We start from the raw sequence: 25,011 nt of genomic DNA, 5'->3' as shown, positions 1-25,011 counted from the left end.
GGGAACCATGGTGTAGTGAGTGGCTAGGAAACCGGGAGGGGAACCTGATGTCACTCCTGGCTGACAGTTCTCTGGGCCTGGCTATTCGCTGTGGCATCCTCCTGTCCTTGCCAGGTTCTCTCTGCAGGTACACTGCTTCTCTGAGTTAGAGTTGCAAGAGGGTGCTCTCAAAGACTCCAATAGGCAATCCACTGCGTGCTACAAGGCAGCTGTTCCCATGTTTGCTAGGACATCCCAGAGACAGTTCCGTGGACAGACATGTCATCAGTCCCTCAGGCCTGAGGGACAGAGTAAGCTCATGCCTAAGGAGCTCCATTAATGCTGGAAGCTGACGGGGCTTTGCAAGCAGGGGATAGACTTCAGGCCTGTAAAGGGCTCATCTCACTCTGCAACAAGCCAGCCAAGAGAAGATCCTGGGTGGCCAAGAGAAGATCCTGTGACCTACCCAGAAGTGGCTGCCAGGAGCTGGGATGTTCAGAGGACTCTGAGGCCCCCACCCCAGGCTGGTGACATGACGGGACTCAGGGCTTAATATTTAAGTCTTACATTTAAGCCAATGAATTGGCTTAAGACAGCCAAGTCAGTGATATTCATGCCATTTCTGGGCGGTGCTGAGACTCAAACCCAAGGTCTTCTGCATTGATATGTATTTTTATAGTACTAAGGTCTTCAGATTAATAAAAATGCTGAGCACTGGGCATGGTAACACATGCCTTTAATTCCAGCACTTGAGAGGCAGACACAAGTGGATCTCTGTGAGTTCTCTCTGGTTTACTTAGAGAGTTTGAGGTTAGTCAGGAATACATGGTGAAACCCTGCATTAAAAAAACAGAGTAAAGTCCTGGGAAAAATTACAAAATATAAAACAGTATATAGAAAAGAAAGCTCATTTATTCAAATTATATTACAAGTTCATTATACAAATAGAATCTGTATAAATATTTAAAAATATAAGATGCTAAAAATTTCTCTTATAAAAATGTAAAAATAAAATCTGTATTTTTATGTATACATATGACATTTAACAGGACGAAAATGTACAGCAGCTGACGTAAGGTGCACTGCCACACCGATGTACATCAGCTAGTCCCATACCCTAGGACCCAGGCTGCTGTGGAGACTTCCCCACACCATTTGCCCCTGGGACCAGCAGGGGGCTAGCAACTCCTGGGCCCATCCATGGAGTTCCCAGCAGCCACTGGGAGGGAAACCATCTAACTGGTCTCCAGAGCTGCAGGGGGCTGTCCTGGGCAGGGTGCCTCTCTCCAGTGTTATGAGATGGCACATCACTGCTCTAGCTCATGTTCATTCTGCAGGGTCTTCATTGCCAGCCCCCAGAGGGTCATACTAGAGAAAAACTGTCCCTCAGAGTTCCTGTAAGTCACTGAAGATGCCCGGCTGCCCAGTGGCTCAGTGCAGTGGTTGTCCAGCGTGGCCAAGGAAGAGCGGGTCACAGCCATGCCATCAGCCTGTGACTGCTCAGCACCTGCTGAGGCGTCCACATCCGAATAAGCATAGGCATGGGGCTGGTTCTGCAGCTCCTGGGGCTTGGCCAGCTTGGCAGGATCCAGGCCCAGTTTTTCTTGGTCACTCATGCTAGGAGGGTGGAGCATGGAGCGTAACTTACAGTAGGAACCAGTGCAGTGACCATCGAATGCTGCCACAGAACTTTCCACTGGGTGCCCAGGGAGTTTGACAGACACGGGCATCAGTGTGACGGACACGTCCTGGGAGAAGGAGTCGGAGCTCTGAGACCTCTCCAGGTCAGAGGTCTCGATGGCCTGGCTCAGCTCATCCAGCGCAGCTGGGCTCCTGGCATCGGCTCGGCCGTGCATCTTCTTGTGCCGACGCAGCACCGCGGAGCGCGTAAAGCACTTGCTGCAGATCTCACAGCTGTAGGGCTTTTCCCCAGTGTGAGTTCGGACGTGCCTGCGCAGGTCTCCTGAGCCCCCAAAGCACTTCCCTGAGGAGAGAACGGGGGACTTTAGAAATGGAAGGATGATCTCAGGGTGGTCCATGGCGCCCTCACTTTGGATGAGGTCCCTTGCAGCTGGAGACTCAGCACAAGTCGTCTAGGGTCTGTCTCAGTGCTAGCCAGCGGCTGCTCCCTCCTCTGCGGAAACCCAGCCCTCCTCAGCAGTGCTACTTCTGTGCTATGTGGCTGCCATTTGAACCTGCAGTGTCCCTTAATGCCACCAACTGATGATGATGTCTGGGAGGATGTGGAGCTTTTGGAGATGGGGCCCAGCGGGGGAAAGTGAGTCATTTGGACTGGACCTTTGAAGGAAACCTTCAGCCCACACTATCTTTCCTCCCTGGTTTCTGTCAGGAACAGTGGTGGTGGCAGCCCGTGGGAGTGACCATTACTACAGCAGTGCAACGTGGCCAGCCTAGGAACATCCCTCTCCTGATGTCTGTGCAGCCAGCGCGTACCAAAGATGTGCACACACTTTTTCTTCAGCCTGTCTCCTGGGAGAAGCGGGAATTCAGCAGGTAAGTGCAAAGGCTCTATCTAATGTGTCGAGAACTCCCTCAAGGGAAACATCCTCATGCACACTGGACATACTGCGAACTTCCCACTGTACTTATGTCTTTGATTTCAGCTACCTAGGCTGGTTAAGCAACAAGTGCATGTGGTGTAGGGTGCAAGGAAGAATGCCTTTGAACAATCAAACTAGATCGGACTCTCCAAGCAAGAAAACTCTGACTTCCATGTAAACCCGAACCAGCACCCACTAATAGCTCACTGCCTGTGACCCACCCCCAAGTCTTACCCAGGTTCAGAATTTTCACATTAATGTTATATCAGGCATCGTCACAGTTTTATGTGTTGTCCTGGTAGTGTGTTTGTGGTAGTCGATGGCTTGACAGTTTCCTGGCTCCTCCTTTACTACTGTTGTGTCTTAGCAGCTTCTGCTCCCGACCATCTCTGGCCATAATGTAGACGCTTTGCCTTTATTGCACCATTAAGGTAACTCTCACCTGGGATTACTGGGAGGCTGGCACCACCACCTGTAGCGTCCCTAGTATGTATAAACTAGTCATATGGAGTTACTATGAAGAGGAGTGAAACCTGACTTCAGTTAGCAGGACAGTGGCGTTCACTAGATCTGTCAAAATAGAGAAGGGAAAGAAATCCTGGCTGCATTCCCAAAATTCTGTGCTGCCAGGTGCCAGCTGCAGTGCCAGGCCTCAGCAGAACCTAATCCAGGTGTGCTCTAAGCACCTCCTCAACTGCTCGGGACAGAGCACTGTAAATTCCAGTCACCTGCTCATCACAGCTCCGTCAGCACTGTCAAGCCGACACACAGAACGGGTACATGCGCACACGCAGTCCTCAAGTGCCTTGGGGGTGCATGACTCTCGATTCTACGCAGTCTACAACTACAATATACCATGTAGTCACAAACTACAGATACCATGCTCTTGGTCTTCATCTGTGTGGCAAGGCACCTGAGATAGAAAGCTACCTGCTCTCCACTTCCATCAATGCCCTCGCTGAGGCCTGGCCAGGCCCTTTGCTTTCTAATCAGTGACTCCAAGAAGCATGCCCTTTGCTCCCAAAGTGGGACTGCCAGCTCTTGGTGGTGGGACTTTGAATTGCTTTGTATTTGGAGCATTAAAGTCAGTTCCTGATACCTCGAAGACGCAGTGTCTGGTATGTGGGATCACTCCTGTGAGGAGGCAAAGGGCGGGCCGCTTCCCCTCAGTCTCCGAGAAAACAGTGGCTTTGTCAGACTCACCACAGGCAGGGCAGCTGTAGGGCCGCTCACCCGTGTGCCGCACACGGTGCTTCACCAGCTTCCTCTGCATGTTGAAGGACTTCCCACACTCATCGCAGGTGAACACCTTGTCAGCTGTGTGCGTCTTCTTGTGCTCCTTCAAATTGCTGAAATTGCTGAACCCTAGACAGACCACAGCAGGGGTTAGGCTGACAGGCAGGAGCCTGGAGCAGTGACCCTGCGAACATAGGGAGTCACTCGCTCACTCAGCAATACCTCGGCCGCATGTGTCACACAAGTGTGGCTTCTCTCCAGAGTGAATGATGATGTGGCGCTGGACATCACCAGAGGCCGCAAACCTGCAAGGAATGCAAAGTCCTCTCAGGAGACTGGCGACACTGATAAGACCCTGATAACTGGGACCATTCAGAGGAGAGAGACCACCCCACCTGCTTGGTGTGGCCTGCTTTGTGTGTAAAACCGTTTCTAGTGATGCCCGTGTTTTGATTCAAAGGCACTTCCCGCTTGCATCATCACACTCTTCCCAGTTTCCAACAGCACAAGACCAGAAGGCCAACCGGTGAGACAGTCACAGTTCACTTCCTCTCCCCTTATGTATGTACACTGCAGCATGCGCGTGGAGGTCAGGGACAGCTGGGTGGGGGTTAGTTCTTCCACCATGTGGTTCCCAGGAACTAACTCAGGTCACCAGGCTTGGCTGCAAGCGCCTTTACTCTCTGAGCCATCTCCCTGGCCAGTCTCACAGTTCAGAGGAACGTGAAGCCCTATGGCGCTAACATCCTGCTCCATGTGGTGTGCCAGCCCAAGGCTCACGTTGGAGCGCACAGAGTGACTCTGCATGGTCTTGGCAATGAAGCCAGCTCTGCTCACCCTAGTGTGAAATACAGACAGTCTGGCCCTCCTTCACCCATCCTAGAAAATGAGCTCACTCGCTCGCCTCTAGCCCACACTGGAGACCCATACACACCCATCCTCAGACAGAGGGACAGAGATGGGGATAAAGGAGGGACTAGTGTTCATGGAGTCTGACAATTGGTACCTTCCATATGTGTCTCCACACGACAGGAGGCCCTTTCACCCCACCTTCTCATGGGAAACACACTGAGTGCAGAGATGCTCACGAGCTTGGGCAGGCAACAAGGACCTCTCACCCATGATGTGGAGATCTACACTCTTTCCTGGCTGCCCCCTGTGAAGGTGGGTAGGCTGTTCCAAGGAAGGGAGCCACAGAAAAGATCTTACATGGAACTGCCAAGATCCTAATTTTCAACACTGCAAAAATACACTCAGGAGCCCATGGGAAGTGGCAGCATGTGAGGCAGTTCTGTCTGGGCTGCTGGGCACCTGCCATGACCAGAGAATACCACCCAGAACCTGGCTTTATGTCCAGGTAGTTCCAATAGAGGGAGCTGTGGTCAGCACAGCACTCTTTGCTTCGTTCCATTTTCCAAGGCAGAGGCAGGCATGCTCTCCAAACCCACTGAGGCTTGATTTCCCCTCTGCTACGCTCCTAGAATTTTTAACCTTCCAGCCACTGCAAGGAGGACTTGTGAAGGGTAGAGAATCTGAGCTCCTGACGTTTGTGTTCCCCTCACAGCACTGAGCAGATGGTGGGAGTAACGGCTGCTGGACGAATGAGTAACTACACGATGGAATCCAGGCCCGGAGCAATGGGGATGCCTATGGCTTCTGAGGCTGCTGGTGGAGGCTGCAGTTCTAGCACAGTGGCAGGATGGTGCAGTAAGATGCTCCAGGACTGTTACCGAGCAAGGGGATGGAGGGCTGAGGCTGTGGCCTGTGCACACAGGAGGGATGGACAAGCTCCTCGCTTACCCATGCCCTGTGAAGGAATCACTGCACAGGCGTCAACCCACCAACATGGGCTGATTCCCTGTTGCCATGCCAACACTCAGTTTTCAGGTCAAAGCTCACCTGCCAGTGCTGAGTGTCACTGATTCTGTCCTGAAGCCAGCAGCCCGGCTTGATAACACAGCTTAGGTACGCCCTGTCGCCTTATCTCTGGATGTCTAGTCACTCAGGCTGCAGGCACTGTTTCCCCTGACTAGACAGTCTCCTCCTTGGGGATGTTTTTAGAATGAACATTTTGACGTAAACTAATCTGTTTCCTGTAAAGCCGACTTCCTTCCTGGGGACCCAACCTAGATTTTCCTGCTCTCCATGAACTTTTGTTCTTCTTCTCTCATGTGCCGCAGAGTGAATGTACTTGTGCTCTGCCATGGTTGTGTGAGCCCTGGTGGCCAGTGACGCAACACTGCAAAGACTTGGGCCACCCACAGTCCCTCACTCAAGCCCAGCACTGACCTCTTTCCACAGATTTCACAGATGTATGGCTTCTCCCCAGAGTGCCGGCGTAAGTGAGTCTGGAGGTTGCCTGCCTACAAGAGGACAAGAAACACACCAATAATGAAGAGCCAAAGAGTCATAGAATTCAAAGGGGAACTGACAGATTTAGCTGGTCCCACCACATCCAGTAACGGGCAGACAGGAAGCTGTGTATAAAGTGAAGGGCAGCGCCCCCCACACAAGGATCCCGCTGTGGCCTCACACTGGTGTCCACTCTGTGATGCCTCCCTTGTAAAAGGCTGGGCTACCCTGGGGAGGAATTAGGGTCCCCAGGCCTATTTTTAAGCAGACCTCGATACAGTTCATTTGGAGCACCCACATGCAGGGTCATATGGAGAATTAAGCAATTGTGGGGCTTATTTAAGTGCTCATGACTTCTTTCTAAAATGAACGAATTTGTTCAAAGGAGCAAAAGATGTTTCCAGAAAGTGTGTCCTCTGGCAGGAAGGTTGGCTCTGCCTGGCCAGCTTTTCATTTCCACCTCTGTGCTCGAGTGCATCTCAGGAGAAGCAGGGCAGCACTGCAGGATCTTTGCATCCCTACCTTGTGAAGCTAACGGGGCTTTGCACCTAGACTTCCATACCCTCAATCAGTATGAAATCAGAGAATTACCTAATCAGTGAAAGCAGAGCTGCAGATGCTTCCCATGTTACGAATGCCCCCTGGAAATGTTCTAAATTAGGGCTGAGAGGCAAAGCCTTCCCTCACGACACCCGAACAGCTCAAGCTGTTAGTGCCCTCCTGCCAAAAAAGGCCACAGTGACAAACAAAGATGCCAATGGGCCACACTGCAGTACACAACAGAGCCAGAAGGGAGAATAAGCGACAGTCAGCCGACAAACTACTCTACCTCTGCGAGCTGCCTTTGACAAAATGCGAAGACAGTTGGGCTGTAGCCATCTGTGCGTCAAAGCTCACAGACACGGAAAGATGCTGTCTGTGGGATCTAATCGGGGAAGCCTCAGTTAGGCACTACATTCAAGACTGTGATCAACACAGCTGAGGGAAAACTGCAACTTTCAATAACCAGAGGGATCTTGGCAGAATGCTGGTAAACAGCCTGCTTTATAGTGACTACTAATAACAAGACCATAGCGAATGTCAACAGCAAAATCCACACGATGAAATTCTAACTAGGTTTTTATATCCACTGGCAATTGGTATTCCTTTTTCTAACAAAAACACTGAGATTTTGGTGATCAGAACAGTTGCCCAGGGCCATGGTTGGGCTGGTTAGTACTGGTCATGTGGGGTACAAGTCTTCTCTGCTTTTGCAAATCACAAAAAACTGACATGTCCTGAACAGTCAACAAGACAGCCACGCTGCCACCTGGGATACCTGTCCTCAGAGAGCTGGATCTCAAATACTAATTGCTTTAGTCAGCAACACCCACATTTCAGAAAACCAATGCCACACACCCACACAACAATCTGAATGGTACCACCTGCTCTACTGCCAGTCAGAACCCTCTGTACACTCAAGGTACAGTAAATATGCATTGTGATGAAACACCGTTGGAGCCATTTACAGCAAGGATAGCATTCCCCCACTCGTAGCAGTATTACTTATTTCAAAGCAAATGTAACCCAATGCTCTTCCAATGTACAGTATGACAAGCAGTAGTTGATGAATGTGGTAATACAGGCCTGTAATTCCAGCACTCAGAAGACTACCATGAGTTTGAGGTAAACCAGGGATACTACCAAGCACCAGGGCAGCCAAGACTACATAGGGAGACTGTCTCAAAAAAGCCAAAGTAAAACAAACAACAAAAGAAAGCAACAGCAACAAAACCTTTAGTGTGTCTTTACCATTTCACATGGAAATACATAATGAAAATCAGTATCTTTCCCACACACAGTAGCACATACCAGGATGACAAACCGTACAAACAAATAAAATAGAACTGATGGAATGCTTTCCACAGAAACCCCACAACCAAGCTGTGGTGCATGTAGGCAGTCTGTACAGATGAGCCAGGAGTCCTGGCCCTGCTGTTTTGGGCATCAATCCATACCTTCTATTTTTAGTAGACTGCAGCCACACTATGGTATCTGAAGTGCACAGAGCATGTCTCAAAAACATCTGCACTTTTGTTTGCAGAAACTGTGCCAAGCAGTGATGATAATGCTATGAACAGAGATCAGAGCTCTGCTCCGAGGCTGCACATAGTGCTGAACTCAAGGCTTATAGAGCTGCACTGCATTTCAGAGAGTCAGCTGATGAGGCCTTGGGTCACAGACTGGGAGAGCTAATTCACCTGGGTTTTGATGTTGTTCTTCGTTTCTTGAGACCTGGTCTCACTAGGTAGCCCTGGCTAGCTTGGGATTCACTATATAGACCAGGCTGTCCTTGAACTCACAGAGGTCTACCTACCTCTGCCTTCTGAGTGCTGAGATCAAAGGCATGCATGACCACATTTGGCCTAATTCAGGTTTATCTGCTGACTTCAAAGCCTGTGCTAATAAAACTCTGCTGAAGATATTAGCAAAAAAGAATCTTGTTTCCAATAACTTTTAAGTTAAGATAAAGTATTTAAGAGAAAAATCACATCAGAAAAAAGAAGTAACATCTGGTCCTATGAGGTGGCTCAGCAGCTAAAGGCACTTGCCTCCAAGCCTGATGTACTGAATTTAACCCCCAGGACCCACATTCATGGTGCGAGGAGAGAACTGACTCCTGAGAGCTGTCTTCTGACCTTCATACATACACTGTGGTACAAGTGCCCCCAGTAAATAAATAAATAAATACGAAGTACTTGTAAAAGTACCATCCGAGTTGAATCACTCTTATAATAAACTTTCTGATGTGGACTCAAACCTCAGTATTCACTCATAAAGAAACTTGGCCTCCCTTTCCTGTAGATGGTAGCTGAGTAAGAAGGGGGGGAGGTCTCCCAATCTCAAAGGCAGAAGGCATCACAGACATTAGTCATCTAGTTGAGTTCCAAGTCTTTAGGATTTCAGAGAATAGTAAAATTTAAGACACTAAGGATAAACACACACTTCCCCTGTTAATGTTATGAAATGATGTGACTAGATCCACCGAAGCCTGGCAATCAATCACCTGAGGCCCAGGTTAGCACTTGGGGACATGGTCAAGGTGTCCTTGCTTCTTGCACTTTCACCAAGGATGAGGTGTGTGGTTGGCCTGCTGTTAGCTCAGCATCCAGGACCCTGCCTCTGAACTTCCCTAGGGGGTTTCCTTGGTGTACTGCATGCAACAAGGAAAGCCACCCCCATCTAGACAGCCCTACCAGAAAACATGGTCTCTCCCCCAAGACTGCCCTCTGCCTCTCAGAATGTGGTACCAGCTGACCAAAGCCTCTCTTCCTGCCTCCCTGGGGAGAAAGGACAGCTCTGCTCTTCTCCAAAGACAGCTGACTCACCAGCTTTCCCTTTCCCCCACTGTCCTGGATGTACTGGTGTCCTTGTGCACCACAAAGGAAGCACAGTACACAAGACACGGCCATACTATAAGAGAATATGATGCTATAAACAGCTGAGTGCATCACCACCACAACCCAAGATGATGCTGGCTGATGTACCACAGTGCCAACCACCTCATTAGGAAAGCTGTGGCTAAGTGCAGACAGACTAACTCTTCTAGACAGCCAATCCTTAGGAAACAGGACTGGAGATTCTTACTGGTAAATGTTTTCGAACTTTCAAATTCTCCGAAGAAAAGGCCCTTAGGAACTTAGCACTACAGCACATGCTGGCAGACCAGGAGGGGCATTCCAATCCACTGTGACCATCACTGCTTGTGGGCAGAAGTCTCTGTTTACGGACCAGCTGCATGCTACCTGATGGCAGCATGGGCCCCGGAGTTGGCGGGGTAAGTGCAACTCTCCTGGGCACCTCCACCATATTGAAAAGTGAAGTCAGCAGCCAGGGCTGCCTCTTCAATCTCAGCCACAAAGCTTAGCAGTTTAAAATCTTTCCTGGTCAGGGAAGGATTACAGATTCATAATAAGACAGATTCAGATGGAATAAAACTCTAACCGGTTTACAACATGTGTAAAAAATGTACATAGGCTTGGAAGAGAAAGGAAAAGGAGGATAAACAGTTATATAAGGGAATAGTTTTAAAAAATGAAGTCTTTAAAGAGACAGTAAAAGTAATATAAAAAATAAGCCATGTAAAGATGGAAATCACAGAGTCTAGATTTTACTGTCTTTGGGATTTTTAACTGCAGAAAGACATTTGATTGTAAAAGCTGCTGAATTAAGCCAATATGTATATTTTAAAGGTATCTTGACTTCAAAATTTATGTCTAAGGATACATTGCTTTGGAAAAGAGGTTCTGCTTTTGTCTCCACAGAAGATAAGAACTTACGGATTGCTTCCAAGTTAATATGGTTTGATCAAGGAAGATCCCCTGAGAGGTCTCCAGATGATCCAACATCCAGAACAGCTTCAAGGCAACTGGCTGGGACAATGCAGCCTCACAGACTACTCCAGTCAGGACCTGACCATAATTCTTAATTTTCTCAGGATCCCCATAAGACTGCCAGTACCCCTGACCAGGAAGTAGTATGAGAAGCTATGCTCAAATTCCCAAAATTTGTTATAAATGTTTATTTTTATTTAAAGGGGGTTGATTATAAATACAATCTTTTTCTTAAAAAAAAAAGAGGGGATAATATAGATATGATAGGATAAAAGGGCAGATTATTGAATCTACTTTTAAAGAGCAACAACTTGTTTAAAATGTTTTACATTGCTATGGATTTTAGTTTATTGATACAAATTTAAAGTTAATTTTGTTATACTATATGTATATTTCTACTCTTGTTTAAGGTATTATATTTGTACAGCTCATTTGAAAATGTAATATATAATTAAGAAATATGGATTAATTAATAATCACCTGGCGCTCACGTGGGGCAAACTCCAAAGGCCTGGGTGGCTCCCGCCCTCTCCTCCCTAGCTGGCGGGTACCTAAACCCGCCTGCAAAGTTCCATATAACCAGGGAACACCTACACGGTTCCATTCCCAAAAAAGGGAGCAGCTAGTCCGATCTCAATTCCCTAGCTTAGCCCCAGACCAGAGAAAGATTTTAGTTTATTGATACAAATTTAAAGCTAATTTTGTTATACTATATGTATATTTCTACTCTTGTTTAAGGTATTATATTTGTACAGCTCATTTGAAAATGTAATATATAATTAAGAAATATGGATTAATTAATAATCATCTATAATCACAAACTTATAGTCATGTTAATTAAGTTTTCTAGGTATACATAGATAGATATATTTCAATTAGGTAGGTAATCTTCAAACACTTCAAAGACCTACAGAATATGGCATTTAAAATGTTTTAATAAAGCCAGGTGGAAGTGGCGCACGCCTTTAATCCCAGCTCGGGAGGCAGAGCCAGGTGGATCTCTGAGTTTTAAGCCAGACTGTTTAATCTCAGACTACAGCGTGAGATCCAGGACAGACATCAAAACAACACAGAGAAACCCTGTCTCAAACAAACAAACAGAAAAGTTTAATAACACACGTTTCCTTTTTTTTATGATAATGAGACATGTTTGCTCCTGGCAGCACCAATCTACTTCAGAGATGATGGGCATTGAAGAAACTCCTTATGGAATTTACTTTCTTTGTGGCAAAAGTTAGCCATTGGGCAAGAAAATGCCCTTGTCTCAAGTGCTGACAGTATGCTGTCTAAAATGGACAAGCAGGACACAAAAGAAAGGACTGCTGATCCTTGCCAAGACAAGGTAGGAAAGCTCTTTAGAAGATCCTGTTTCACAGATGAGTCTGTCAGATATGCTAGGCCTGTGGGCCAAGGATAGATGTCCCAACATTGCAGAGAAACTTGAAGGGCCAGTCAGACTGCCAGCTGTCTCTGTCATTCTAGATTTTTGGAAGTTGCTTTCAATGCTCTTCCTGTTTACTTAGGTAATATTATATCTTTCTGAGGTCTCTGATGTAGTTGAAGACTAAATAGTTATAATTTTCCTTGATTATGATAAAAGATATATTAAATATGAAACCTTAGACTCACAAATATAGAATAGATAAAATATTTTCTTTAATTTTGCCAAATACAAATAGACTAGATAGTGTAACTGTAATTCTTACTTATTTGTTATATATAATCATCCTACTATATTAAAGCTAACACCTTCCTTTTTGATTAGATAGAAAAGGAGAAATGCTGGGGGATGTCTTTCTATATGCTGTGAATATATGTTGTTCCCACTGGTTAATAAATAAGCTGATTTGGCCTATGGCAAGGCAGCTTAGAGACAGGCAGGAAATCTGAGAGAGAAAAGAAGGAGAAAGGTGGAGTCTGGGGAGAAGGTGGGGGCTGCTGCCAGGAGAAGCAAGAAGTAAAAGTACCAGTAAGCCACGAAGCCACATGGCAATGCATAGGTTAATAGAAATGGGTTAAGATCTAAGAGCTAGCTAGCAAGAAGCCTGAGCCATAGGCCATCCAGTTTGTAAATAATATAAGCCTCTGTGTGTTTACTTGGGACCAAGTGGCTGCAGGACATGGGAGGGAGAGATTTGTCCTGATCACAGGGCCGGGCAGGACCAGAGAAACCCTCTGGCTACAACTGTTCACTCCAGTTATTCCCAGATGAATGTATAGCAGAAATCGGGGGAGAGTGTCATCTCCTAGGTATCTCCATGCAACAGCACCCTGCCCTCCACCCCCAGAGTCCTAGCTGTCTCCAAGGCTCGTCCAAGGGCAGTCAAGTGCTGCCCTTAGGTTGCTCCAAATGCCATGCCTGTTGGGTGGCCATGACTGCTCTCTTCTCTGTCTGCACTGTTCCTGTATGTAGTCTAGCATAGCATGTCCCAAGTCTCCTTGTCCTTGACCATCCTCACAGTTATTTCTCCCTCTGAAGAATAAGTTCTTCAGAGCCTTACTCTTGTCTGTTCCATCCCAGCATGTGGCAAAGCTAAGGGCAGCTTAGTAACATACAACTCTTGCTGAATTAGGTTTTTAAAACAGTCCTTTTTCAAAATAACTTCATCACTTCACTATGAATATAAAACAGCAAGATCCATTTGAAAACCACAGCTACAGACAGCTCTGCATTCATAAAAACTTAACAGATGGATACACCAATCCAGAAGAAAGGGGTATTCCAGACAGCCACCCTGGGTATAATGCAGAGGGAGGGCACAAATCAAGGTCTAAAGCACGGTTCTTAAGCTTGGCTACACACCAAAATCACTATTCAAAAAGATAAGAGACCCACTCAAAGCAGGAACTGGGCATTTCTGAGGGATGGCATAGCAGTAGTGCGGGGTGGGTGGAGGAAGGGAGGCTGATAGAGATCCTGAATGTGCAGCTGTATTCTAGTTACCAAGTGGAGCCCCAGAAGGGCTCTGAGCAGGAAGAGGAACTCAGACACTACACATGAAAGGTTCTTAATCCTCCCAACAGCTCCAAAAGATAGTGCTGAAAGAATGAGAGCGAGGCCCAGAGAAGTATGGTGACTACTTATTATCAATGGTCATGAACAGTTTTACCTTTACTTTTCTTCATTTTTACTTATCTTGCTGGGTGGGGAGGAGCAGGAAAAAGCCACATGTGAGGACTAGAGGACAATTTGCAGTGGCTGGTTCTTTGCTTTCACTGTGTGGCCCCCGAGCATTGGAATCAGTTTGTCAGGCTGGGCAGCAACACCCCTATTTTCTAAGTAATCTTACTGGCCCCAGTGCTAGGCAGCTAGGATGAAAAACAGATCAAGACACTATCTCATCCAAGATGACAGGACGGTAAATCTGACAGAGGCAGGTTCAAATCCAGACCCTTAAGCTTCAGAGGTCAAGCTTTGCACTCTAGGTACCCAGGTGAAAGGCAGTTAAAGTCTCCCCAGGAATGGTGATAGAGGATGCACACTCAACACCTGTCCAGAGCTAGGGGCTCCTGATGACACTGAGACATGATGCCGTCCCACAGTCACCATTCTGGGAGGACAGGGCCAACCGTGGGAAGATGCAGGGAGTCACCGAGAGTAAGAGTGAACTGAGCAGACTAGCTGGCACCAGTGCATGGCACGATGGAACTGACGCGCTCAATGGGCTCTGAGTAAACCACGGAGCGTGCGTAACAAAATGGCACTCACTGTTCCCATGGACCGTGGGGCTGCTTTCCCAATCCCTGCCACCACAGTCTCTAGCTCCATGGTAGGACCAGCCCAAAGCAATTCCCTGCCTGAGCAAAATGTCACACAGCACCACCATGGAGCTACTGCACTGAGTAGGGCAGCAATGCTGGCTGTTCCCCCTGCACAGTCCTACTCTGGATGCCTGGGACCCTGAATGTGACCATGAACAGAGGGACACTCTATTTCAGAGGGAACAGCAGCTGCTTAGAGCCAGGCTATGATACTGGACACTTTATGTAGAGGTGTTTGAGTCTGAGCCCAACATAGTACTTGCCACAGCAAGGCACAATAAATGTGAGACAACTCCACCATGTCCAAATGACCTTCCTGGAGGTCAGATCAAAGGCCGCCGCAGTCAAAGCAGGGGATGAAAATGCCTTGGTCTATTCTTGTCCAATATCCTGCCTACAGCCACAGTGAGAGCGACTATTGGTCTTGGACCCGACCCAGCATGCAGTGCGGCTCCAGGGAAGCTCAGTGTCGGCCGCTGGGAACTTCAAGAGACACCAGGGTAGGACCCATCCTCAGTGCAGAAAAGGAAAAGGTGCTTCGACGGCTCTCACTCACAACAGCAGACCTTCTAATGTGCTAGAAATGTGTGTTCTGATCCAGCCCTAAGTCTTGTGCAACTACCACCACAGGTTTCTCTCCCATGGACAAAAGGGAGTCTCACTGGTAATAAAATAAGGAATGGAGTTCAGGCTTCCAATTATCAACATTAAAAAGAGTATTCCCACCTGAGAGAAGTGTTTCCCACAAATGTTACACTCAAAAGGTTTCTCACCTAAAACAAAGCAAAACACAACAATTTATTGTCAGTACAAGAATTTTCATACTCATTTTTGTTAAAATATTTGATCCCCTGCGTCTTTCCTTTCCAAGCTGCCCATTCCATTCTTCTGTGTTTTGTTTTGGAACAAAGTCTCCCTCTGCAGCCCAGGCTGACCTGAAACTCTCAACAATTCCTGCTTCAGCCTCCTGAATGCTGGAATAGCATATGAGAGGCACCACACCAGCCCATGACACTCTTTATCCCCAGAGTGGGCACAGGGCATCTACTTCCAAATACTTATCTCTTACCCCAAGACTTTGCAGAAAGATGATAAAATCAAATCTATTTACCTTCATCTAAAAGTCAAACTGTTCTCCAAATACAAACCTATGGTGAAATAAAAAGACCGCCTAGTTTTTCTTCAGCACAAAACCAAATGGGACATTTCTCTACTTGACCTCTGACTCCAAACAGAGTGGACAGTCCCTTCACACCATGGGGGCTGTGGACCCTGGGGCCCAAAGGGTGAGGCACAGGTGGCCTGAGGAGCAGCCCTCTGCACTGGCTCCCTGCCTTAGCTGAGACTGGGCTTTCACAGCACAGAGAGGTGTGGTCTGCGGTCTTCTCCACTGAGCACAGTAACTAAAGCACTGCAGTCTGGGACAGAATAGACTGGAGCCACAGCTGTCCTGCATGGAGGTCTGCTGGTAGGTGTACTTTAAGGTGCTGGCTTTAGTCTGCATGGGCCTTTGAACCCCCAAGAAATGCCACTTCCCCACTCCCCTCAATTCAAGTGGTTACATTAAGACGCTCTTAAAAGTAACACCACTGTTGTTCTACACACAGGGCCTGTGGCCTTGGCAATTCCAGCTGCAGCTTTCTGGGTCTGCACTAAGCTAGTCTTCAGCCCTGGATGACTATCACCATGTAAACCTGTGTTTTGCCTTCTTTCTGTAACAGATGGTGGTAAGTTCAGCCCCCAAAAGAGAGATGAGCTGTTTTTGTTTTTTAAAAAAGATAACTCATGGATCATAAAAGACCAAGGTTTTAACAATCCTACTCCAATAGGTCTTGGAAGCTCTTTTCACTGTTAAAAAATGAGGCTTTACAGAGCTTTTGGTCCTGTGGGCTGTGATATCAACATATACACATCAGAAATAAAACAGAAGGCATTCTGAAGACAGAGAAACACAAGTTTCACTGGCTGCCAGTAGGACATCATCACACACCATGTGGCCTTCGGCAGCTTCCACAGCACACCTCGAGGAGGAAGTAGCATCTGCACCATTCTGAAACAGCTCTGGCCTCATAGATCCCTGGCATCCGGGTCACGCTCTGCTACCACCTCAATGCAGCATTTATGTCCGAGGAAGTGTCTCTGCCCTATGACTATCTGTCATTCACAGATGTTCTCCAGAATTAGCAATTTAATTTTTCTCCTTAAAGCTATAACAGTTAAGTTTCTAAAAGAAAAATGAAATAAAACCGATAGCATTCCTCAGGCTGTAGAAAATTAAGCTAACAAAATGATTTAAGTCAAGTTGTTTTCATAGCAAGACTGAGTGAGAGTTGTCTTTACCTGGTCTCATTTTGAACCACTAGTAATGAAATAATGACAGTCTTTACATTTGAATACACTGACATCTATAAATGACTTTTACAAATAGTGACGGTGTCTCCACTGATGCATTGAGGTGGAAATCACCTGAGCAAACCAGAAGTCCGAAGTGCCAAGAGAAGAGCATGCCAAGGAAGACAGCCAGCAGCATGCCAACAGGGCAATCTGGAAGCATGCTGCTGTGTGTCACTGCTCATTGCTATGCCTTATTTTGCGGGGTGGAGGGAGGTGGTTCGAGATAGGGTCGCACTCTGTAGCTCTAGCTTTCCTGAAACTATGTAGACCAGGCTGGCCCCAAACTCACAACAGATCTGCCTGCCTCTGCCTCCTGAGTGCTGGGATTAAAGGTGTACACCATTATACTCAGCTCACGGTTATACCTTAACTGTTACTAACTCATGATGCACTAGTAATTCTATCACAGTTAACTAGGGGAGAGCGAGGTACAAGTATTACACAGTGTATTATATGGATGTGTATCATATAATAACTTTAGAAATTTTTGGGGAAGGCAATGCTATGAATTAAGATAATAAACCATTAGAAGTTCAATGTCTAAGGTGGAAGAATTTTCATTTGAAATTATCAGATGCAGAGTGGGCTGGTGGGGGACACAGCTCAGTGGTAGAGCAGCTGTCCAGCATGTGCAAGGTCAATCCTTGTACCACTAAAACAAAAACAAACAAACAAACAAACAAAATCAAATTGTTAAAGTTGATTCTTATTTAAGAGTTTACCTCCTGCCTCCAAAACCCTAACTTTTCAAATTAAAATTACTTCTGAGAGAAGTTTAAGAATGATTCAGCACAATTTGTTACAGTTCACTATCAGTCTACATTCCACTGAGAAAATAAGCAGAAAACCCTAGAGACAACTAAACACCGTGTGTCTGAGTTAGAGTTGGACATGTGAGTGCATCAGAGCACCTGACTGTTGAGCTAGACAGTCGGAACTGCTCATGAAAGGATGCTATCTCTTCACAGCAGCTTGACGACACCTGCACAGAACATACACACAGATCACCAAGAAGCACAGCGGAGGGCAGCTAAGCACCCCGTTACAGACATCAGTGGCTCCACTGAGGAGTCAAGTGTCTTACAGACAAGGCCAGCAGGGGGTGGGGCAGCGCTGCTTCCTTCTCCGTGCCTGGGCTCAGGGCAGTGTACCTGTATGGGACCGTTTGTGCAGCTCCAGATTGCTCGGGTGTTTAAAAGGCTTCCCACACAATTCACATGCGTACTGCTTCTGGGACTGGAGGCCCTGGGACGGGTCTTCCCATGTGGCCGGGGCTCCCGGAATCTCCACCTCGTGGCTGCTTTCTGCGCCCTGTTCTTCCCTCCCCTTTTCTGCAGGAGTCGGGCTTCTGGCTCTCTCGGCCCCATCTTCCTTAGCAGCAGATTCCTCCCTCCTGACCAAGCTAGTATCTGGTTCGGGATGTGAAGTGTGCTCAGCCGACTGCTGTGACTTAAGGAAGTTTAGTTTCTTCAGGTGCATGGCCTTCTTCAGCCTCATCTGCTTGGCAGGTGGCTGAGAAAGGGGGTCTGCCTCCGAGTCCATGCCAGAGTTCCTGAGGGGTGGAGCCAGGAAGGTGGAAGGCAATTGCTCTGAAGACTCCAGGACACCTGCACGGCCCTCCACGGAAGGCTGTGAGTCTGCTGCAGCAACATCTGTGGAGGCCCCGAGAGTGAGTGGCTCTTCTGTGGTAGGCACCCGGCTGGGGCAGGCGGTCTGCTTGTAGTACTGCTTGCTGTACAAAGTTCTGAGTTTGTAATAGTAGTTGGGCTGTTTGCAGGGCAGCTCTGGGCAGCTGCCACCTGCGGCATCCGGGGCTGGTTTGGAGACTTCTGTGGGACCACTGAAACCTGCTGATGGAGCATGAGGACTCAGTTCGGGCAGAACTTTAGCAGGTGGGCCTTCCGCAGGGCACTCCTGCAGTGAGTGGGGAGGGCAGTGCTCACTTACCGCACAGGGGCCATCCAGAGTCACACTCTGCAGGGAGAAGGCACCAGCACAGGACAAGCCCGGCAGCTGTGCTGCAGAGGCCGACTTCAGAAATGTGTGGCACAGATTCAGAACGTTCTGTACTTGCAAACACTGCGCTGTGTCCAGCATCACTTGAATGTTGTCCTGATTGAGGTCAAGGTGCGACGTGTACATGAAGTCCAGGATCTGCCCTATGCCGCTCACGTTTTTAACATCCAGGTGAAAAACGTCATTCTTCTGGCTGGAAGAATTCTGAAAAAGGCTCCTGACAAAAGAAAGAAAGTCAGTTATTTTCACATTCTGCTAACATTTTCTTTTAAAGTTCATACATATACAAAATATCTATGAATGCTAAGATGTTGTCACAATATTTTTTTTCTTTGTTGTTTTGTTTTTAGAGACAGGGTTTCTCTGTGTAGAGCAGGCTAGTCTTGAACTCAAAGATCTGCCTGCCTCTACCTCCTGAGTGCTGGTATTAGAGGTGTGTGCCACCACCACCTGGCTATCACAAGTTTAATGTTTTTATTTTTAAAGTTTTTTCACTTTTATTCCTTTTTTGTAGTTTTTTGGGTTAGTGTGTATGTTCAAGTGTATACACATGTGTGTGTATGCACATGTGGAGGCCAGAGGTCAACCTTGGATGCTGTTCCTCAGGCACCATCACTCTGTTTTAAGAGAATGGAGTCTCTAACTGGCCCAGAGCTTGCAAAGAAGGCTATGCTGGCTGTCCAGTGAACCTCAGGGATTCACCTGTCTCTGTCTCCCTAGCTCTGAAATTATAAGAATACACCACCATGCCTGGACTTTTCATGTGGGTTCTGGGATCAAATTCAGATCCTCATGCAAACACTCTATGGAACATGATCTACACTGCTTGAAATATAATTAACCACATGTACCAATTAGACAGAGTACAGAAAAAGAAAAAGGACATTACGTATTTCTGTTTTATATCTTTAGTCTGACACAATACATTCCACACCATATAACACACAAATAAGCATTTATACACCTATATGCCTGAAACACTTCTAAAGATAAAGATAAAGGTAATAACCAACCCTCAGTATGTACTCACTATGTAACCTATAATTTGGCTGCTAAGGTATTTTGTTTTGGTTAGGTTTTTGCTTTGTTGAAACAGGTTCTTACTATGTAGACTAGGCTGTCCTAAAACTCACAGAGACTCACCTGCCTCTACTTCCCCAGTGCTTGGTGTGCTACCATGCCCTTCTGGCTGCTAACTTTTGCAGAGACTCAATGGTCCATAAACCAACAGAAAGAAATGCACCTTGACTTAGAGAAGAAAAAGGCCCATGAGGCCCGGGCTCATGGTTCCAGCTGGGTGGAGTGCATAAGGGAGGGAATGGTGTGGAACACAACTTCAGAAGATGACTCAGGTAAACTGTCTCACAAACCCGCTGCAGACCCTTTGTCCAGTCACCTGTTTCCTCAACAGCCTTTGCTTTTTATGCTAGCTACAACAGCCGACATAGGACACCTGCAAGAGCTAAGTGTCCTGGAAGACAGAAGACACCCAGGACAGCAGAGCCCGAGAGTCTGGGAACCCCTACCTTCCTGAACGGAGTCCTTAGAGTGTGTCGCAGTAACACAGTCCTGACAGTGCACACAACAGCCAAGGCTTAATGCCACGATGCAGGGTTATCAGGGCAAGAGGAGGTCCCTTTCCACACACTGCTGACCCGAGCAGGTAAATGTGCACCAAAGAGGAGCATGGTGTCTAAAGAGAGACTTGCTAACCAGAATTGACTTCTAAAGGACAGGTATGAAGGTTAGTGACATGGAACACAACTGCTTGGTGTTAGTCAGTATATATAAGTAAATCACACAAGGCCAAAATAATGGCAGGGATAACTAAGTTGAAGCTGAACTAAGGATTTTCTTACAACGTTCAAATGAGAGACAAAAACTGAACCGCTTTAACTTAGGGAGGAATTTAATTTAGGGAGGTAGAGAGGTAGGAAGGGGCCCACGGAGGGGGAACGCATGCAGAACTCTTTCCCTCTGCCGATTTCTCTCTCTCTCCAGACAGAAGCATCCCTGAGCCCTGGCTGGGCTGGAACTCTCTGTCCTCTTGCTATGGCCACCATGGGCTGGGACGGCAGATGTGCACAAGACAGCCAGTATTCTCCACTCTAATTCCTTATCGCAGCAAAATTCCTACCGCAGATTCAATTCCTCAATCAGTTTATTCAGAAAAAGTGAAAAAAAAAAAAAAGAGTGAATACTGAAATTAATTCTTTTCAGTCATCTCCAATATACTCTAGAGTCTCTTCCTTTCAGGTTACTCTAAACACAAAGTGATAGTATTTAAAGAAATAAGAAAACCCATAAATTCTTATTTTGTTTAAACTCCAAAGAGAAAGACAGAAAAATCCCCGGGAAAAGTGAACTGTGGACACAGTACTTTCTGACAGGTTCCCCAGTGTGAGGTACTCACCTGAAGTACTGGCTGAAGGCTGCCAGTACGTTCTTGTGTGCTTTGAAGCAGACTCCCCTCACCACCAGCATGCAGTCACAAAGCAGGCCTTGGATCCGCTGCTCTCGCAGTTGCTGGAGGAGGTGGCAGCTGTGAATAGCAACAGGGTCCATACTAGACCATGAGACCTACAGCAGAGAATGTAGGTAAGAGCCTCTCAAGAACACCATTGGGACAAAAGGGACCCCAAAAGCACAAACTGCTCTTGGCTTTCATCGTGGTGCATCAAAGTTACAAATTAAAGCACACACCTACCCACTGAACTTCAGCACCTAGCTCAGAGCTGTTCAGCCCACCTCTCTGCAATATGGAAATGTCTCCTCTTTTTTTTTTTTTTTGGTTTTTCGAGACAGGGTTTCTCTGTGTAGCTTTGTGCCTTTCCTGGAACTCGCTTTGGAGACCAGGCTGGCCTTGAACTCACAGAGATTCACCTGTCTCTGCCTCCCCAGTACTGGGATTAAGGCGTGCGCCACCACTGCCCAGCTGGAAATGTCTCCTCTTACTGATCCATTATGGAAGCCATTAAGCTATGTGAAACCCAAAGCACCTGAGTCTGCTAACCTAGAAGGTGGCTGTGATAAGAGTGTATGCATTTCTTTTATGGCCAGCTATGAATAAATATGCCATATTAAAAATAAAAAATACATATACACAATCAAGCATAAAGGAAAAAAAGCTAACCAGCTAAGATCAAACCCATACTTTTTAAACACTTTATGATAATTAATCTTGACCTTCAACTTGATGGGATTGAGAATCCTGGAGATGCAGCCCTGTTGGTGTCTGAGGGCACTTCCAGAAAGGCTTAAATGAGCAGGGAAGACCCATCCTGAATGTGGGTGACACCAACCTATAGGCTGGGGTCCCAGGCTGAATAAAAGAGAGAAAGCAGTCAAGCAGTAGCATGCATCTCCCTGCTCCCTGACTGCAGAGGTAATGTGACCAACTGCTTCTTGCTCCTGCCACCAAGCCTTCCCTCCATGACGGACTGCATCCTCAGACTATGAGCCAAAATAAACCCTTCCTTAAGTGGCTAGTGTCAGCTATTTTGTTATAGCAACAATACACGCCTATACATAGGTCAGTGGAATTCAAAGATCGAGAGGATCAGGAACCTATCTGGGGAGGTAAGATACAAGTTAAAGTAACTACCATCACCAGACAGAGAGCAAGGCAGTATCACAGAGCACCACATCGGCTTAGATGTGCCTCTGTGCCTCTCACAGACATAGAGGAAGCAAGAGAATGGGACATGCCGGTTACTGGGGTCTGTGACCAGCTGGTGTGGAGACTCCAGGGCAGGAACTTGCCCAGCTTCAGAGTATGGCTGCATAGTAGATGGCATGCCAGAGAGGCAGAGGACAGATGACACTGAGCTTCATGCCTTTATGACAACTGACTCTGATTGGGAAGGAGACAGAAAATCTGGTCATTCCCCATCTACCTACTGAGTGACTACTATGTACTATATTCTAGGGCAATAACAGTGAGTAGAGCACAGCAGGTGTCCTGGAAGCTTCAGTTCGAGTGAGGGCAGTGCACAGCTAATGGAACAATTACAGCTAGACATGGGGGCACACAGCTGAAATCAGGTGCAGCCTCTGGCATCCAGACACAGTGGGAGGAACAGGAGGACACTGAGGATCCAAATGGCAATCTGGTACACTAAACTGTAGAGGACAAAATGGCCTTGTGCCCACAGTTAAGCACTGGAGAAGCCAGGAAAGTTAAACACACAGCTTACCTCTTCAATGGAATGAGGTGCCTAGTTGTTTTCCTGGAATTCTAGGGGGAAATGTTGTTTACAACCTAGTAACCTGTTGCTGCCTGTTGAACCAGGCCCTGACCATATCTTCCAGAATTTATGTTTTACTTATCCCAGACCCTTTCCCTTAAAACTTTGAGCATTACTCCTATTCGGGGGAGCAACCTAGCTGGCAGAAGCAATGGTCTTTGTGAGATAAAGACCTGGCCCACATCCGCTTCACTGGTCACCGTTGCTCTGACACCTGTAAGTATCTGGGGCTTTGGGGATGGAGTGACCGCATGAAACTAGAGGACTGTAGGGTTCCTTCTAATTCAGCAAGCTAAAATCTAAATCAAGAATATGACAGTAGAAAGATCAATGTGAAAGACATCAAACAATAAAAATACTAGGGGGAAAAAGGGCAAGGAGAAACAGAAGAAAAAGCTTGGATGATGTGAAGGAAGAGGGACTTCTCAAGGGAAAAGGAGCCTTAATGGAATTTAACCCAGAGGCTCCCACAGCAAGGGCCCTTCTGCTTAGTGAGGTGATTCTGCCAAGTAGTTAACACCAGCAGATGATTTGTGGGACATTTTCTGTGGGGCTGTTTATATCAAGCTTTAGAAGAGGTCTTCAGGAGTTGCTAACTATTGTGCTTATCTTTATTTCTTTTTCTGTATGTATGTGCAGATATGCGTGCATGTTTTGTGTATACATGGGTGCATATGTGTGGAGGCCAGAAGCCAACCTGAGGCATTGTTCCTCAGGGCTGGCTGTCCACTTTCATTTTTTTTTAAAGATTTAGTCATTTATTTTATGAATGAGTGCTCAATCTGCATGTACATCTTTATGCCATAAGAGAGCATCCGATCCCACTAGAGATGGCTGTGAGCCACCATGTGGTTGCTGGGAATTGAGCTCAGGACCTCTAGAAGAGCAGCCTATGCTCTTAACTAATGAGTCATCTCTCCAGCCCCCACTTTCGTTTTTTGAGACACGGTCTCTTACTCAGAAGAGAGGTTCACTGATCCCAGGGACCCACCTATTTCCACCTCCCCAATACTGGGATTACAAGTGCATGTCACCAAAATGGCCTCTTTATGTATTCCATCGCATTCTCCAGATCCTCAGAACTTGATTACCTGTAGAGATCAGACCTTCAATAAGGCAAGTGGGTTAAAAAGAGCCCATTAAGATGAGCCCTGTTCCAACCTGAAAGATGTCCTGACATAAGCAGATGTGAGTACAAGCAGAAATGCTAGTGGTGTAGTGGCACAGAGGAAAGATCATGTGAAGCTACAGCAAGAGGGTGACCACCTGTAAGCCAGGCCGGTCCTCTACAGCAAGCAGACTTGATGACACCACATCCATGACCCTGCATCCTCCATAACTATGAGAAAGTAAATCTCTCCCGCCTGAACCACCTCAGCTGCTGTATCCTGCTTTGGCAGCCACAATAAACAGAGGGAAACCTCCCTGTCACCGACAAATGCCCACCCGAGGGTTGTCTCTCAGAATACTGTTCATAGCCTGTCTGACTTTCATTCGCTCATTTAAGCAACAAACAGTGAGCACTATCGTATACCAGATGCTGTCTTAGGGGCTGCGAACAGCTAATGTTTAGTGAGCGCTCACGCAACTGCAGATACCGGCTCAGCACCTGACCTGCACCGAGTCATCATTAATCCTACACGGCCCCGTGGAGTAGGCGCTGCAGTAACAGCATTCTACAGATAAGACGCCAAGGCACAGATGGCCCCGTGGTGAAGGAGGCGGCGCGCGGCTATGAGGCCAGCTCATGCGCGCCTCTCCTCTCTTGGGGCGACGCAGGCACCAAGAGCCTCGCAGACCGCAGTAAGGGTGACAGCAAGAAGGAGGCCCGGCTCCCAAGTCCGGAGCCTAGCTTTGTGCTCGGCCAGGCGCGCCACACCGCGCTGTCAAGCAGGCCCGCGCGCATCCCAACCGCGCTGACCCGCAGCCCGCGCGAGGCCAGAGTCCCCGGTCGCCTTACCACCGGAGGCCGCTCCCGCCGGGCCGCCTTCTCGTCACTCGTCCCCGTCAAGAGCCTCGGCGTCAACTGCAAGACTGCAACCACCACGGAACCATTCCGACAACGCCCCCTCGGCAGCTCATCGGCGGCTT

The 25,011-nt window shown here is 47.3% G+C and overlaps 1 protein-coding gene across 4 annotated transcripts; it reads right to left on the bottom strand.

The window, feature by feature from the left end:
• Positions 1-871: 871 nt before the first annotated feature.
• On the bottom strand, positions 872-25,009 carry Zbtb49 (zinc finger and BTB domain containing 49). Of its 4 annotated transcripts, none has more exons than XM_006985618.4 (8): positions 24,881-25,003; positions 21,087-21,253; positions 17,809-18,890; positions 14,990-15,036; positions 6,066-6,139; positions 3,999-4,081; positions 3,744-3,905; positions 872-1,963 (listed from the first exon to the last, which is right to left on the bottom strand). In XM_006985618.4, the coding sequence occupies exons 2-8, from the start codon at positions 21,236-21,238 to the stop codon at positions 1,287-1,289; spliced, it is 2,277 nt and encodes a 758-aa protein (XP_006985680.3). In that variant the 5' UTR covers positions 21,239-21,253; positions 24,881-25,003; the 3' UTR covers positions 872-1,286. The 4 variants fall into 4 exon arrangements, with proteins under 4 accessions (XP_006985680.3, XP_015859554.1, XP_076401792.1 ...); XM_016004068.3 differs by having other exon boundaries at positions 21,087-21,215; positions 24,881-24,990; XM_076545677.1 differs by lacking the exon at positions 14,990-15,036 and having other exon boundaries at positions 24,881-25,009.
• Between the last annotated feature and the right edge of the window lie 2 nt (positions 25,010-25,011).

Source organism: Peromyscus maniculatus, chromosome 10 (assembly GCF_049852395.1).
Source record: "Peromyscus maniculatus bairdii isolate BWxNUB_F1_BW_parent chromosome 10, HU_Pman_BW_mat_3.1, whole genome shotgun sequence".
NCBI lineage: Eukaryota > Metazoa > Chordata > Mammalia > Rodentia > Cricetidae > Peromyscus > Peromyscus maniculatus.
This window is presented reverse-complemented; position numbering and strand designations above follow the sequence as displayed.